Source organism: Dipodomys ordii, unplaced genomic scaffold (genome assembly GCF_000151885.1).
Source record: "Dipodomys ordii isolate 6190 unplaced genomic scaffold, Dord_2.0 Scaffold28, whole genome shotgun sequence".
Lineage (NCBI taxonomy): Eukaryota > Metazoa > Chordata > Mammalia > Rodentia > Heteromyidae > Dipodomys > Dipodomys ordii.
Genome location: NW_012267244.1, coordinates 8,558,858 through 8,575,076, shown reverse-complemented (window position 1 = coordinate 8,575,076; position 16,219 = coordinate 8,558,858). Strand labels below are relative to the sequence as shown.

Here is a 16,219-nt window from a genome sequence, read left to right as displayed (position 1 = left end):
TTTCTCAATTCAAAGGATGCTACAGCTACAGCACAGCCCTTATCCCTATCCAAAGGACACAGGCAGCCTCATCTCAGTGTATGGGATCCAGGTCTTTATCCTAATCAAAAGGAAGCTCTGTTTAGAGCTTCCTCATTTAGTGACCAGACCAATTTACCGTTCACTCTCCAGATGAAACATTAAAGAGAAGGATCAAGTGAAAATGGAAAAGCTCACCATAAACAAGCTAGAACAGCCAATATTTGTCCAATGATGAGCAAGATATGGGCTACAAAAGTGAAAGAGTGCTTTCTGACCCATGCTTCTGACATGCTCTGAGAGCTCCACTCTAGGCTCCCTAACACACTTGTAACAAGGCAGAATAATCCAACTCCAGGTATCTGCTACTATTTCACAGGGATTTCATGGCCTCAAACTATCCCATGAGAATATAGATGGAAGAAGAGCATCTATTTTGCTAACAGAGCCCAGGAGACTCGTCCGAATAAGGAAGAAAAACTGACTCACAAATAAGTTCATTCTCTTATCTGTTATATATTGTTTTCTCTTTATTTTTCCCTTTCATTTCTCCTATTTCTCACTAATCACAGAGTATTCAACTGGTTGTTTGTTATACTTCTTTCTTTTGATATTCTTAGTTTTTCTGTTCCGTCTCAATCTCTAATGATATATATTATATATATATATATATATTATATATATATATGCAACACTCACACTCAACTCCTCCTCTTCCCATCATATGCCTTTCTTACCGCTTTCCTTACAATGCTTCATTTCATTACCTAACTTTTAACTCCTAAAAATTTTATTTTTCTAACCCCTTCTATACTATATAAGAATGTCAGCCTCCTTTATACACAACTTGATTAGTCCCACAGATAATGATGTCAATGATATTTTATATAAATACCTAATTAGGAAGTAATTGAAGAATTGGTTATTGCTAAGTTACACTCACAGGCTAATGGTAAAAAATGAAGTATTTACTTGGCTAGTACCCAGTCCTAACATAATATAGGGAATGATTCAACAGTAAGATGTTGGGACAACTAAAAGCCCAAGCCACAAATTAACTCAAATATGCAAATCTCAATGTAGGAACAACAGAAAATACCACACAAAGTTAACAGTCACACTGCAAAGTATCTGGATTACAGAGTAAGGGAGTTGAAAGTACAAATACTGAACTTAAAATATTAATAAGAATTATCAATAATATGAAAGAGAACACAAATAAAGACATAAAAATACAAACAAGCAATTAAGTAAATCCAAAGACAGCAGAAATAAAAAATTAAATGAAATCAAAATCAATGTAAATAAACACCTAAATGAACTCAAAGGATACAGATAAACAGCTAAACAAGTTCAAGGAATATACAGATAAACAGCTAATAGAAATGAGGAAGTGAATGCAAGACATGAAAAGGGAACCCATTAGATTGAAATATTTGGAAAAATATCAAACAGAAAATGTAAAAATTATGAATACAGATAAAAGCCTCCCTAGCAGAGTAGATAAAAAATAAGAATGTTAGGGATTGAAGATAAAGTAGATACAGTAGTGAAATCAGAAGAAGACAAAGAAAAAAGAGAAATTTGTAAACGTTTCAAAAGTAAAAAACAAAACGTACAAATCATAGGCATAGAAGAAGATGATGTAATAGCTAAAGGTATAGGAAACATGTTCAATAAAACATTAGCAGAAAACTTCCCAAACTTCAAAAAAGAGAAGCCTAACAGATCAGATCAGAAAACAACCTCCTCATAAGGTTAGTTAAAACACTAAGCAAAAAAAAAAAAGGTAAAAAATACTGAAAAACTTCAACAGAGAAATACCCATTCACTTATAATGGGTAAGCCCACCAAAATAACAGAAGACCAGACCTCTCAGAAACCTTAAAAGCAAGCAGGTCTTGGAATGACATATTTCAAGTGCTGAAAGTAAACAACTGTCAACTTTAGAATACTGTACCCAAAAAAGCAATCTTTCATAACCCAAAACAAATGAAAACTTGCCATGACACAAACTAAGCCAGTATGGTACCCAACTAACACTAAAGAAAAGGACTGCCAAAGATGAGAGGAAGAGCAACAAAAACATAAAAACAGAGTTGAAAATAAAAAGAAATAAAATGACAACATGACTCAAAAAGCAAGACCGGGATCTGTTAACAAGAAAAATATGTTGCTGCCAAAAACAAACATTGACTTAAAAGTGAAAGGTTGGAAAAAAAGATCTTCCAAGCAAATGAACTCCCAAAACAGGCAAGAGTCAACATTCAAATCTGATTAGGTAGACTTCAAATCAAAGTTGGTCAGACTGAACCAAAAGAAAGTCATTTCATATTAATAAAAGAAACACTCCATCAAGTGGATATGTTGTCAATATTTATGCACCTAATGGTACACACTTTATTAAACAAATGCTTCTGGACTTACATAGACAAACCTTAACACAATCCTAACAGGAGATACCAATGACCCACTCTCATCAATAGATAGGTCATCAAATCCACTCAGAATTAAATGACACTATAAACCAAGTAGATCTGACAAATATCAACAAAGCATTTCACCCAGTAGTTGCACAATACACATTCTTCTCAGTAGCCCATGGATCTTTCCCAAAACAGATCATCTTCCAGGACACAAGGCAAGGCTTAGCAAATATTAAAAAACACTGTCCTGTATCAGACTATAATAGAGTAAAATTGAAGTTCAACAACAAAAGAAATTTCAGAAAATATTCAAATAGATGCTGAACATTGTCAAATGAGTGGATCATTGAAGAAAAAAGGGAAGATAAAAAAGTTCCTAAAATCTAGTGAAAAATCAAATACAGCCTACCAGAACCTTTATAATACAGTACAGGCAGGACAAAGAGGAAAGTTTATAACTATGAATACCTAGACTAACAAAACAGATCACAAATAAATACCTTAATGATATCCCTCAAATTCCTAGAAAAAAAATAGCCAAACTGAAACTAGCAGATGAAAAAAATAAGGGTTAGAGTAAAAATCAATTAAGTAGGGACTAAAAAACTATATGACGATTCAATGGACAAAAATTGTTTCTAGCTGGGAACAGTGGCTCACAGTTATAATTCCAGCTACTCAGAAGGATGGTATCTGAGGATCACAGTTGGGAGTCAGTCAAGGGAGACAAATCTGAGAGACTTTTATCTCCAATCAACTAGTAAAAGCCAGAAATAGAGGCCTGGCTCAAGTAATTGAGTACCAGATGTGAGCAAAGAAGCTCAGCAACAGTTCAAACTCCAATACCAACACACACACACACACACACACACACACACACACACACACACACACACGCACACGTTGGTATTCTAAAAGGTAAAGAATGACAAACCGATAGCCACTCTGAAGGATGGATATAACCCCAAATTATAGGGTGGAAATGCGGGACTCACAAAAATACATAACATAGAAGATCTGCTAGCTGTTATGAAAAAGTGAAGTAAGCCAGTCCCAAAGAAATTTAGGCCCCATGTTTTCCTTTATTTGCAATAATTAGTATACGTATAGGATAATCTTATCAGATGAGCTGAAAAGGTCAAATGCTATGTACATATGATAATATAAGCTGATACTAAGTGAAATCAACCCCAAGATATGGACACAAGAGGTCTGTTTTTGTTGTTGTTATTCTAAATGTACTAGGTGATTTTTTTTTTGTTTCCTTTGTATGTTCTTCCCCCTATGGTATATCCCACTGTACTTGATTTTGGAACCTTGCATCTTTATATACATTTGTCTAATCTGAGGAGGAGAAGGGGAATAATAAAATGGTGAAACAATGGCACAGGATGACCCATTGCAACAATGAGACACACCGGACAGTATATTGGAAATGAACTTTACAACTTGGGGGGAGGCAGGAGGGGAAAGAAAAGGATAGTGCGACAACAAGAAGAGAAGGGGTAACAATGATCGACATGTACTCATTACCTTACTTATGGAACTGTAACCCCTCTGTACAGTGTCTTTACAATAAAAAGGAAATCATAAAAATCATACATTCATATCATTTGATGCAGAAAATGTCTCTGACAAAATTCAACATTCCTTTATGTAGAGGCTCTGAACAAATAAGGAATGGAATAGAAAAAATGCATATCAACACAATAAAGGCTACATACAACAAACCTATGTACAATTATAATAAATGGAGAAAAACCAAAATCATTTCCTCTAAATTAGGAATGATATAAACTCTCTCCATTTCTTTTCAACACAAAACTGGAATTCAAAGCCAAAGCAATAAGGCAAGAGAAAAAATAAGCGGGATGCAAAGAAGGAACAAAATAAAATTATTTCTACTTGCAGATATTATGATCCTATAACTAAAGGACCCTAAAAGTTCCACCCCAAAACTCCTAGATCTTATAAACATCTTCAACAGTGTAGCAGAATACAAAATCAACATAACAAAAGAATCTTTTCTGTATACCAATAATGAACAGGCTGAGGAAGAAACTGGGAGCACAATTCCATTCACAATAGCTTGGGGGGAATTATTAATAAATTTAATCAAAATAGTGAAAGCTTTCTACAAAAACTATAAAACCTTGAAGAGAAAGATGGAAATAGAAAGAACATCCATGCTCAGGGATTGGCAGAATCAATATTATGAAATGGCTAGACCGCCAAAAGCAATCTGATTCAATGCAATCCCCACAAAATACCAATGTCAATCCTAACATTCATATGGAAGCTTAAAAAACCCCAAATAGCCAAAACAATCTTGAGCAAAAAAGTAACACTTGAGAGATCACCATATCAGACTTCAAATTATACTACAGAGCCATAATAACAAGAACAGCATGGTAATAGCACAAAAACAGACACAAAGATCAGCAGATTATGAGAAGACCCAAAAATAAATCCATGAAGCTAAAGCCATAATATTTTTGACAAAAGATCTAAAACACATGGAGAGAAGATAACCACTTCAACAAATAATACTGAATAAACTCTGCATGCAAAGACTAAAACTAAATATCTCTTACTCTATACTAATATCAACTCAAAGTGGATTAAGGATCTTATGTTAGATCTGAAAGTATTACAGGAAATATTTTTTTAAAACACATGGGAACATATTGGCATAGGCAGTAAATTCCTAAATAGAACCGCAATAGCTCAGCAAGTAAAAACAATGATTGACAGATGGAATTAAATCAAAATAAAAATTTCTTCACAACCGAGCAGTCACTACACTAAAAACTAGATTACAAACTTAGAAAGACTATCTGCCAACTATACATGTTCAAGGAGCTTAATAACAGGAATATACAGAAAGTTCAAAAAGCAAAACTCCCAAGAATTAGTAACCCAATTCATAATAGACAGATGTGCTAAACACATGCTTCTCAAAACTAGTACAAATGTCAAATAAATATATAAAGAACTGCTTGATAACCGTGGCATAAAGGAAAGATGAATCAAACTAGGCAACTCTAGTAAGATTACCCATCATCAAAAACAATAATAATAACAAAGAACAATAAATAACAACAATAACAACAAACAACCATAAATATTGGCAAGTATGCAGGGGAACACTTACACATTGTTGTTGGAAATATAAACTAATGCAACCTCTGTGTAAATCAGTATAGAGATTTCCGAAAAAACTCAATGCAACTACTTGAGCATTTATCCAAAGGAATGTAAATCAGTACACTCATATTCATTGTAGCACTATTCACAATAGCCAAGCTATGGAAACAGCTCAGATACTCTACAGCTATTTAATACATCAAGCACATACAACATGTTTGCATTTGTAGCAATGTTTGAGCACATTCGAAGGTGAGAAGGAAAAGAGAATATTAGATGGTAAGCAATACTGAAATATACCGCATCTGCTAATGAAGATGGCAAAACCAAAGTCACTGAAAGCTGTGAGGGGTGCAGGATTGGGGAAAGCAAGAGTAGGTGAGGTCAATCTAATTACTTTCTATTATATGCATATGTGAAATACCTTGATGAAGGTTATTGAAATATTTAACATGCACTTTAACACAAATGAATGAGGGAAAACATGTCCTGTCTGGGATGCAGGGACTAGTGAGGAAAGGCAAACTAGGAGGACGAAGGAGGCTGATATCGTCAAAAACATTTATGTACAGGTGTAAAAATAAAAGCAAAAAGCTTGTTTACATTGGTTTGGAAAAAGATGAGGGAGAGTGACACTGAAAGTAAGTCTGATTAAGGGACATTTACACATATATGGATATATCAAAATAAAACTTCTTAGGCAACAATTGACGTTAATTTAAAAAAGAAAGAAAACTCAATTCTCATTTACACACAGAACAGTTCAGCTGATGGAAAGAAACTCTCGGTCTGGTGTTTACTTCAGTTGTGTTTAAATCACTGTGTGAAATGTGAGTGTTAAGAAATGTTGCAAAATTAGTGTTGTAAAAATATGTCCCAGAAAAAATATGATGCTCAAAATACACATAAAAGTTATGGTAATCCTTCCAAGCCAAAAAATATCATTTGCCTATTTAATATGATAAAGTGAAAAAAGATTTTTTCCAAGTGAGTGTCTTCTTCATTAATAGAACTTGAATGGCATTATGGACAAAATAAAAGCAACGACAGCATTTGAGATAAAAAATATTAAAATAGGATTTGGTTTCAGGGTACAGTATTAATATGTACAATATAACTTTGTAGCAATAATGTAGCCTATTACCATTAGATTTTAAGTTATATATAGCTCATACTGTACATAAGATATATGTAAACTTGAATAATTTTACGAGTATTGAGCCAATGCATCTTGACCTTAATTTATTTTTCCTCATGATAATCTCCTTGGACTCATACAACTGCAGAAACCAAGAGAGTCCATTGCCATCTGTTTTCAGTTTATCTAATTTCTTTCATAAAATTCAGCCTGACTAATAATTCAGAGAAGCTTTGGTTTTTGTACTTCAAATGCAGCCAGAGAAAATAAAATCATAGCAAATACTTGTCAAAATGTGTAAGTCTGTTCTGAAATTCTAATTCCATTTCTACCAAACAGTCTTAGAAATTTGTATATCAGTTTTCTACTAAACTCAGGGTCTATGAATATAGTATCAAGTTATCTGGATACCATATAACTCATTTGAATCCAAATATCTAAACTTCCTTAAATAGCAACATTTTCCTTTTGTCATAAAGTTTAATAACCATAAATGACAGTGAAAAATATAGTCTTGGGAGTCCCTGAGGATTCCGTAAGGTCAGCCAATTTAAAAAGGTACTTGAAGCAAAAATAGGAGATCAGTAAATTCTTTCATCAAGTTATCAATGTGTTAGAATAATAGTTTAAATCTCCAGTGTTGGCTTTTGTTTTAAATAAGTTGGCAGTCATTAAGAGTAAAGGATTAAGGACACCCTTTCTGCAATTTAAATTACTTCCTCTGTAATAGCAAATATTGAAGATAGTAGAAAGATCATAGCCCAAAGTCTTCTAATTAATTATTTAATGAAACACAGATACAGTCAACTTCTATTTGACTTGAATAACTTTTCAATAAAAGGCTTATATTCCTGCTATGGTAAAACAATACTTTTTACATGTTCTGACCAAATATCTAATATTCCTAATTTGCAAATAGGCCTAACTAATTCACATAAACTAACTAGAAAAAGGATTGTGTGTTAAGTAACTTATGTACAAATTTATTTTAGGAAAGGTATCCCTCATTGCAAGACACTAGGAGAATTGGGTTCCCTATTGTATCTCCTGATTACTGGAGACCAAACTAGTGAGATTATTAGACGCATACTATTTCAAGTATCACTGTCCAATAGAAAAATAAACATGGGCCCCAAATGAGAACCACATGTGTAATTTTAAATGTTCTAATAGCCATATGTCAAAACATAAAGGTAAAATTAGTTTTAGTAATAGTATCTTATTTTACTCAATATATCCAAAATCTAGTGTGACCAAAATTTTAAAAGTATTAATGATATTTTTGTATTTTTTGTTCAAAATAAAGCCTTCAAAATATAACATAGCAGTTCAAAATATAAACATAAACATTTCAAATGCTCCAACTCCACATATGGCTAGTGACTATCATATTATATAATAGATACAAAGGTAAAATCAGGGGCCCTGAAATTAGCATGGATAAAGTTTGAATTCTACTTCCATTACTCATTAAGTTGTGTGGCCAGGAGTTATGTAGGTAAATTAACTGAAAGGTATTGTTCCATTCAGAATAAACAGCAATAAGATGGTATGACTTAAGAATTTCTCCAAAAAGTTACAGATACATAATGTACTTTGGTAGATTATATTCCAGTCATAGAACAGAACTCAGTATTTTTATTGTCCTTATCATCAATAAGTTGGAGAAGTTCTTGTACCATTGTAAGAAAGTTCAAATTCAAACTTTTAAAAAGTAAAGGAGGGATGAGGCATGGCAGCATGTGCCTATACTCCTAGGAAATGAGGTAAAGTATAGTAACTTCAAGGTGAGCCTGGGCTATATAACAGACCTTTTCTGAAAAAAGTGGGGGACAAAGGCAGGGAGGGAAAAGGAGGAGAGGAGAAGAGAGGGAAGGAGAAATAAAAGAGAATAACTTGAAAGTTATCAAAAATGTTTTTTAATCAACTGTTATCCATGAAAAATACAAACAAGCAAAAACCATAATGATGCCAAAATAATGTTACTGTGAGTAGGGTGGAGAATTTTGGAAGATAAACTGACTTTCTCAGAGGGCTAAATGGATAGTGGCAAAGAAACGGCATTTCAGAGAGAATGCTTATATTTAAACCATAAGGACTATATTATGCATACTGATAATTAAGCATGAAGTATATAATACATAAAAAATGTTCTCAAATAAATGTTCAATGTATTTTTCATACATTTATATAAGATAATACAACGTAGAAAATATATGAAACATACCTCTGACAAAAATGTTTGGGCCGATTTCTGAGCTCCTACATGGAGCAGATATTCATATACATAGAGTGCTAACCTGGAAAATGAATAAAACATTTACTGAGAAGAGAAATATTTAAAATTCATTTAGAAAATTATGTACATCTTTTCACAGCAAATATATTTTATACATTAACAGTGACAGAAAATAAAATTTTCTCAAGCCCTTTCAATGGGAATTTATATTTAGGCTCAGAAAGAACTTGAACTCATTCAAATCACAGAAAGAAAAGATAAATATATCTTTCTTTAGAAATAAATAACTAAATATAGATTTCTTTCTCAAATTATCCACAAACCAATCATCATTCACTTTGTTATACTTAACGTGTGTGTGTGTGTGTGCGTGCATGTGTGTGTGTGTGTGTGTGTGTGTGTGTGTATGTGTTGGGGCCTGAACTCTGGGCCTGGGCACTGTCCCTCAGCTCTTCAGCTCAAGGCTAGTGCTCTACCACTTGAGCCACAGCACTATTTCTGGTCTTTTCTGCTTATGTGGTGCTGAGGAATCGAACCCAGTGCCTCATGCATGCAAGACAAGAGCTCTACCACTGAGCCACTTTCCCAGCCCCTTAACATAGTAGTTTATAACCCAAAATTAATAACCCCAAATCCTATTTTAAGGTAAAAGTATGTTTTTAGCAAGAAATATTAATTTAGTTATTAGGCTTTTCCAACAATTTTATGTCCTTCAATCTTTTGGATGAATATTAAAGTAAATCCTAATTCTTTGTAAAACTATATGCCAAAATTTTTGTTGACTATTTTAACACTGGTTTAGCAACTTCTCCTTATTCTTTAGGTTTGTTATATCAATTAGTATCTTAATTCATAATGCATTTGAATTCATAGCAAACCATCAGTGTTATATAAACTTTAAAGATTGAAGATCACGTTAAGCATGTGGGTCCTTACAGTTTATTATTCAAATATGAAATATTGAGAAAACAATATATACTTATACTACTCTCACCTAGTGGATTAAGAATTTTTAAGGTACATCATGTGGCTCAATTTCAGTTTGAGCTGTTAAAATATTATTCATAAACCCAAATTAGTATGTGGCAGTATTTTTAATGATATCTTGGATGGATGCCCAGATAGCTCACAACAGTTCAGTTTCTGCTACACTGTATTTACCAATATTAAACCAGGTTTACAGTAAACAATACAATGTAACAATAACCACAATTCTGTATAGCTTTACCATTTCTCTTGCCAAGAGAGTTTTTGATTGTTAAAGGTTGATGATATTTGCAAAAGTGATAGAGTTTATTTTCATGAAAATATACCATGCATATTTTCATTTTAAAAAAGCTTGGGCAAAGTAAGTTTTTCTTTCCCCATTCTGAAACTCCCAAATATTTAAAATGAGAGTTACTTTTAGTTACTAATCACCTTAAGCAGACTTATGTTAAAGTTACTCAGAGATTAAAAGTATACTACTGACAGTGAGTGCATAAATGCAATTTAGAAACATCTTATCTCTTCAAATGAAATGACTCTTCCTGTTTCAGCCAGTACTTCTCAACTCTCTTCCTCATCTTAATATGAGAGATATTTACAGCTCCTTCCAGCAAGCCATGTTTCACAGTAGAACTTTGGCTCATCCCCAGCGTGTATTACAAAAGATACAGGTATTGGAATATTCCTGTAGTTTCAAACAAACATTCCTGTTGGTGATTTCTGACACACTATTCAAACACATATATACCACACACACTGCCTCTCCACTATCTACACTCAATCTGATCACAGCATTCACTGATCAGGATGGCAAAATTTATCATGAAAAGGGAGAATTAGGAAATCTAGGTAAACTGTAAAGCCTCAAAATTGTCCATAAGACAGCACCCCCAAATGCCTAAAAGGGAGGAAATACAGTTTCAGGTAATCCCTCATGGCTTATTATTTTTTAATTCCTATGTTCTGGGCCCACATTCCTTAAAGGCAAGTAAGTTACTTCCCTATACTTGTATGACCTCTCCCTTGTAATAGTAAAGGTACTAATACATTTTGCCTGCTTTTTTCCAAATAAATTAAATAACAGAAAGGATATCTAATTAGAAATAAAAATAAAGGCAATTGGCCAATTTTCTCTTTCTATGGGTATAAATAGATTCTAAAATTTAAAAAAAAATGAAGAATGAATGAATGAATGTATTGGGAAGGTTCCAGAATCAATTTTTTAAAATGGCTCAAAATAATGTGTTATTTTGAAATACATTCCATAAGCTTGAGCCTATCCTTCTAGTTAGAGTCTGTGCTGTAGCAGCTCATTACCAACAAGGTGATGGAGGAGGGCAGGCTTGAGAAAACCTATTATAATACTGCCTCCTAATAATATTCTGCAGCCTCTGTTTAACAAAATTAATGCTTCCCACATCAGGCTCCCTATTCTATAGAAGGGACAGAGGGAGAAATACAGAGATAAACTGCAAATTATTCTGGTATGATACGCCCATAATAGCTAACAAACTTATCTTAATATTTTATTTCCACATATTATTAATTGTAAAAAGTGAAAGGTTTTATTGTGATTCCATATTCATAGAATCTTTGGAATTTACACTTGTATCACTATTCACTTTTCCAAGTTCCAAATCTGTCTCTCCAAATTACTATTTGAAGCTCTAACAAGAAATTTTTCTCTTAAATTGATCATTTCCGAAGTTAAGATTCACCTTCTCCATCTGTTCTTTATGGTACTGTGTCCATATAAACAAAATACAAATTCTGTGGGGTTTGGTTTGCTCAGTTTTCAAATGAGAAGAAGAACGCTTTCCTTATAGCATTAGAAGAATTAGAGTACAGTAAACAATTTGTTATAATTTGAGCTAGCTCACATCCATTAAGATATTATTATTGTTATATATTGGATTATAATGTCGCACTTTCTCTCATATTCAACATTCCTTTCTGTCCCTTTTTTTGCTCCTGAGAGCACACATGCATGCACCCCCCCACACACACACACATACACAGAGTTGACTGCAACAACAGGAACTATTAACTTCAAATCCAGATATTACATACTTCTGAATAGCTTCCTACAGTACAGGCAGTAAAACCACTAAAATAAGAATGCCCAGAAAGCACTTGCAGGGAAAATCATACCATAAAAGTTGCTGTCTAAACCAGGAACCAGTGGCTAATGCCTTTAATCCTAATTATTCAGGAGGCTAAGATATGAAGATCATGGTTGAAAGCCAGCCCAGGCAGTAAAGTTGGTGAGACTTTTATCTCCAAATAACCACCAGAAAACTGAAAAGTAGAGTTGTGGCTCAAAGTAGAAGAATGCTAGCTCAGGGACAGAGCCCACACTCTGAGTCAAAGCCCCACAACTGGCCAAAATAAAAAGGATGCTGTCTAAACACAAAAGATTTTAGGAAAGGGGAATGACACTCATCCATCAATGCAGGTAAGTTATAAAATGGTCTATTACTAAGTGAAATACATCACCAAATGAAGCAAAATTTAGCTGAAATTCAGTTTCTACTCAACAGGAAATATTTATTGCAGAATATTTTCCTTAAATATTTAAAGCTTAGCATAAAGAGGATTTTTTAATATTATTATTAAGTAGTTGTACAAAGAGGTTTCAATTCTGTAAATCAGCTTTATGAGTAAAAGGCTTGTTTATCAGTGTCACTCCTATCATTCTCTACCATTTCCCCCTCAAATCTCTACCTTCAAGGTATATAGTTCAATTTTTATACAATGTACACTAAATAATAATGACTTCATTTGTTCACCCTGAGGAAGATTTTTTTTTGCAAAAAAATTGCAAAAAAATATTTCCTTTTAGTGAAATTCCTTATGGGCTTATATTATGTATTTTAAAACTATAATCTTCTCCACAGTAATTTCTATTCTAAAATACTGTTCTAAATGAATCAGAAGTCCAAACAATTTATAGTGATACATATAGAAAATTCACAGCAGTGAAAATTGCCAACCCAATTATCTGGTTAAAAAAAAAGTTACATGTATACGAGTTGGGAAAACATAATTTTGAATAATGTTTAATGAAATTAAGACGCACTCATAATTCACTGTTAAAATTACGAAGTCACAAAATATGTACAAATATGTAAAGAAAACATGTAAACAAAGCATGAATTAATGCTACTGGTAGACAAGTTTTATTAAAACACAGGTGAGAATGTTGAAAGGGTGACGCTGATCAAGACACATCAGTAAACTGCTTTGTTGGATGGAAACCCTTTTGTACAACTACTTAAAAGATTTTTTAAAATTCAAGAAAAATAAAAACATGTAGCTACAGTTTAAGTTACTAAAGATGGGTGAGTAAAGCTATTAGAACAGTAAAATCAATGCACTTACTAAGAGTAAAGCAAACATCACTGTCCCACTCACAGAATGATCCCTGAAGGAAACATCTGTGTCAGCACTGTCCTCTAACAATAATCATAGTAGTTTTGTGTTTCCAATTAATAATAAATTCAGTATCATGCTTTCTGAGCAAAAACTCTAAGGTACTTGGCTACATATAAAATGTTAAACTTGATATAACTTAGCTTGTTTTCTGACTTAATTTGGTTAAGACTGTCTTTGAGGGAGGAAGACATTTGGATATTTGTTTGACAACAGAACAGCAACTTTGTTACTTTTACTTTGTAAATAACATAACAAACATTATGCAAGATGTTTTGATATATGGAAATACTTTTGAATAGCTAGCTCAAGCTAATAAATATATTCATTAGTTCATTATCTACTTTTTGTGATGGAAAACATAAAATCTAAATACTCTCAGCAGTTTTGAAGAATGCAATATATTGCTTCAACTTCAGTCACCATGTTGTATAATAGATCTCATGAACTTATCTTAAAGATTGCGATTTGAAGTCAGAGGATGGGAAGTAGAATTTGGATACAATATTGTTGACACCTACCACTTATCAATGAAAAAGGACAACAACTAAAACCATTCTAAAATACCCCTCTCAAGAACTTAACCTAAAGAAATTATCTTAACCTAAAGAAAGCCTTAATGCAAAAATATTTGTAACCAACAATATGTAATATGATAAAAAAATTAAAAGCTGCTTGAGTTTATAGTAAATATTTTATATTAGTTAATTTTACTCTTAGAAGTACAATACAATATTTATATATTTCATTCAATAAACATTTAGTGGTTTCTCTCTACCTAAAATTAGTGAACTTTAAAATCTGCGAAAGTATCACCAAAGTCATTTCAAATTTGCTTTGGAAAAAATTACTAATTTTAGAGAAGAAACTTGAATTATTACCATTCACCTACACAAAATCCATTACATGCTTGCCAGTAGGTATCATCTAATGATAGTGAGACAAATTAACTTTTAACTAATTAGGCAACTACAACAGAGACTGTCACTTAAGATTCTAATTATGCCAAATTCTCAAATGTCCTTGTAAATGAACAAATTTACAGTTTGGAAAAAGGCCAAAGACCCCTCTTCACTCAATTTTTCTCTAATCTAGCCATATAATTTGACATTAAATGTCTTAACTTGAATGGAATTATAGAAAGGAAGGAATTATAACCAAGATATAAAAATGATGTTCGCTAACAATAACTTTGCAAAGTTAACAAGATTATCAAATCACACATAAATAAAAGGCAAGACATTCACTTAGAATTCCTAACTCCATTTATGTATACATACCTATGTATATATGTTTATATTCAATTGTACAAAATAAGCCATTTCACAAGAGACAGCCAAGAAAAATGGCCTAATTTAAAGAAAAAACAAAAAAAACTCAGGGAAGTGGTGCTGTACAACGGTAAAGCGCTTGCCTTGCTCTGACAAGCGCAGGGACAGTGTCCAAGCCCAGAATTCAAGCCCCATGACCGACCAAAAAAAAAGAAAGAAAGGTAAAAAGAAAATACTTAAATTTCTTTCTGTATCTAAATTTTTAAAAACTCAGTTCATAGAATAGTTAAAGTGACACGACTTTATATCACAAAAGGGATTTTTTTAACCTTGTAGACTCATCAAGCATATGCTTTACATTATACATGCTAGTTGTAATAATATATAATTTAGAACAAAATTTATCAGGAAACTGTCATATAATATGTGCCACTTGTAGATAGCACTTAATTAAATTACACCTTATAGCACTCCTGGAAGGTAGGCAGTTATGAACTACACGCATTAGGTAAGTGCTTTTATAATGAAAAGTCCAACTCCAATAAATGACCTTGTCCATCAAACTGTCCATGATAGCATTTGTCTGCTTTTCACTTATCTCTGTCTACTAACTATTAAAGAAGCAATAGATTTTGCAATCTATCCTGTGTGTGTATGTGTGCGCGCACCTGCTGCTTCTAGGACTTAAACTCAGGGCCAGGTGCTGTCCTTGAGCTTTGTCTCTCAAGACTAGTGCTCTACCACTTGAGCCACAGCTCCACTTAAAGCTTTTATTGGTAGTTTTAGTGGATATAAGTCTCACAGCCTTTCCTGCCTGGGCTGACTTTGAACTGGGATCCTCAGATCTCAGCCTCCTGAGAAGCTAGAATTACAGGCATAAGCCACGAGCACAAGCCAGGAGCACTTGGTCAATCTATCCTTATAACAGTAAAAAAAAAAAAAAAAAAGGTCAAGTATTGAAACTGAAAAGCAAGAGTAATCATATAATATGGCAAGACACTCATCTCAAACATCAGTGATGACAAATGATTTTGTTTCTATTTTTTATCTCTTGTACTTAGCAAAAGAATTATTCAAATAAACATAAAGCATGAAAATTAATTTTAAAAAGTTAATTGAAATATATACAAAGACAGAGGAAGGCAGGGCAAAACAGCTTCAGAAAGCAGCTATTCCTAATTTCTCTTGAAATTAAAGTACTACGATCGATCACTTCAAACTGTCTATCTCCTGCACCTTCAAGAGTGATATTCAATAAGCATTTTCAGACACATGGGTGACTTCTAGACAGGCATAAGACACTTATAGAATCATTTGGCTTCCTTGCCTCAAGGCATTCTGGGCAGAAATGTAAGATTTCCTTTTGGATGCCCATTTCCTCATAGAATCCTCTCAGAATCCTTATATATGGCTTCTTGATACCATAATATACTACTGCAAAACATAGAAGCTACCAAAGAATTCCTTCACAGTGATTGATAATCTTCATATATAAAGAGCAATTTTTAAAAGGAAATAAACTGGCCATGTATTGAACACAGTTTCGTATTTTATTTGTGGT

General features: G+C 33.0%; 1 protein-coding gene across 2 annotated transcripts in view; it reads right to left on the bottom strand.

The window, feature by feature from the left end:
• The window catches only part of Ssbp2 (single-stranded DNA binding protein 2), a 247,274-nt gene that overhangs the window by 169,847 nt on the left and 61,208 nt on the right, over positions 1–16,219 (bottom strand). For both annotated transcript variants that reach the window (XM_013015937.1, XM_013015936.1), the window contains exon 2: positions 8,957–9,029. In XM_013015937.1, coding sequence (XP_012871391.1) covers positions 8,957–9,029 — 73 coding nt within the window. The remainder of the gene's footprint in view (positions 1–8,956; positions 9,030–16,219) is intronic.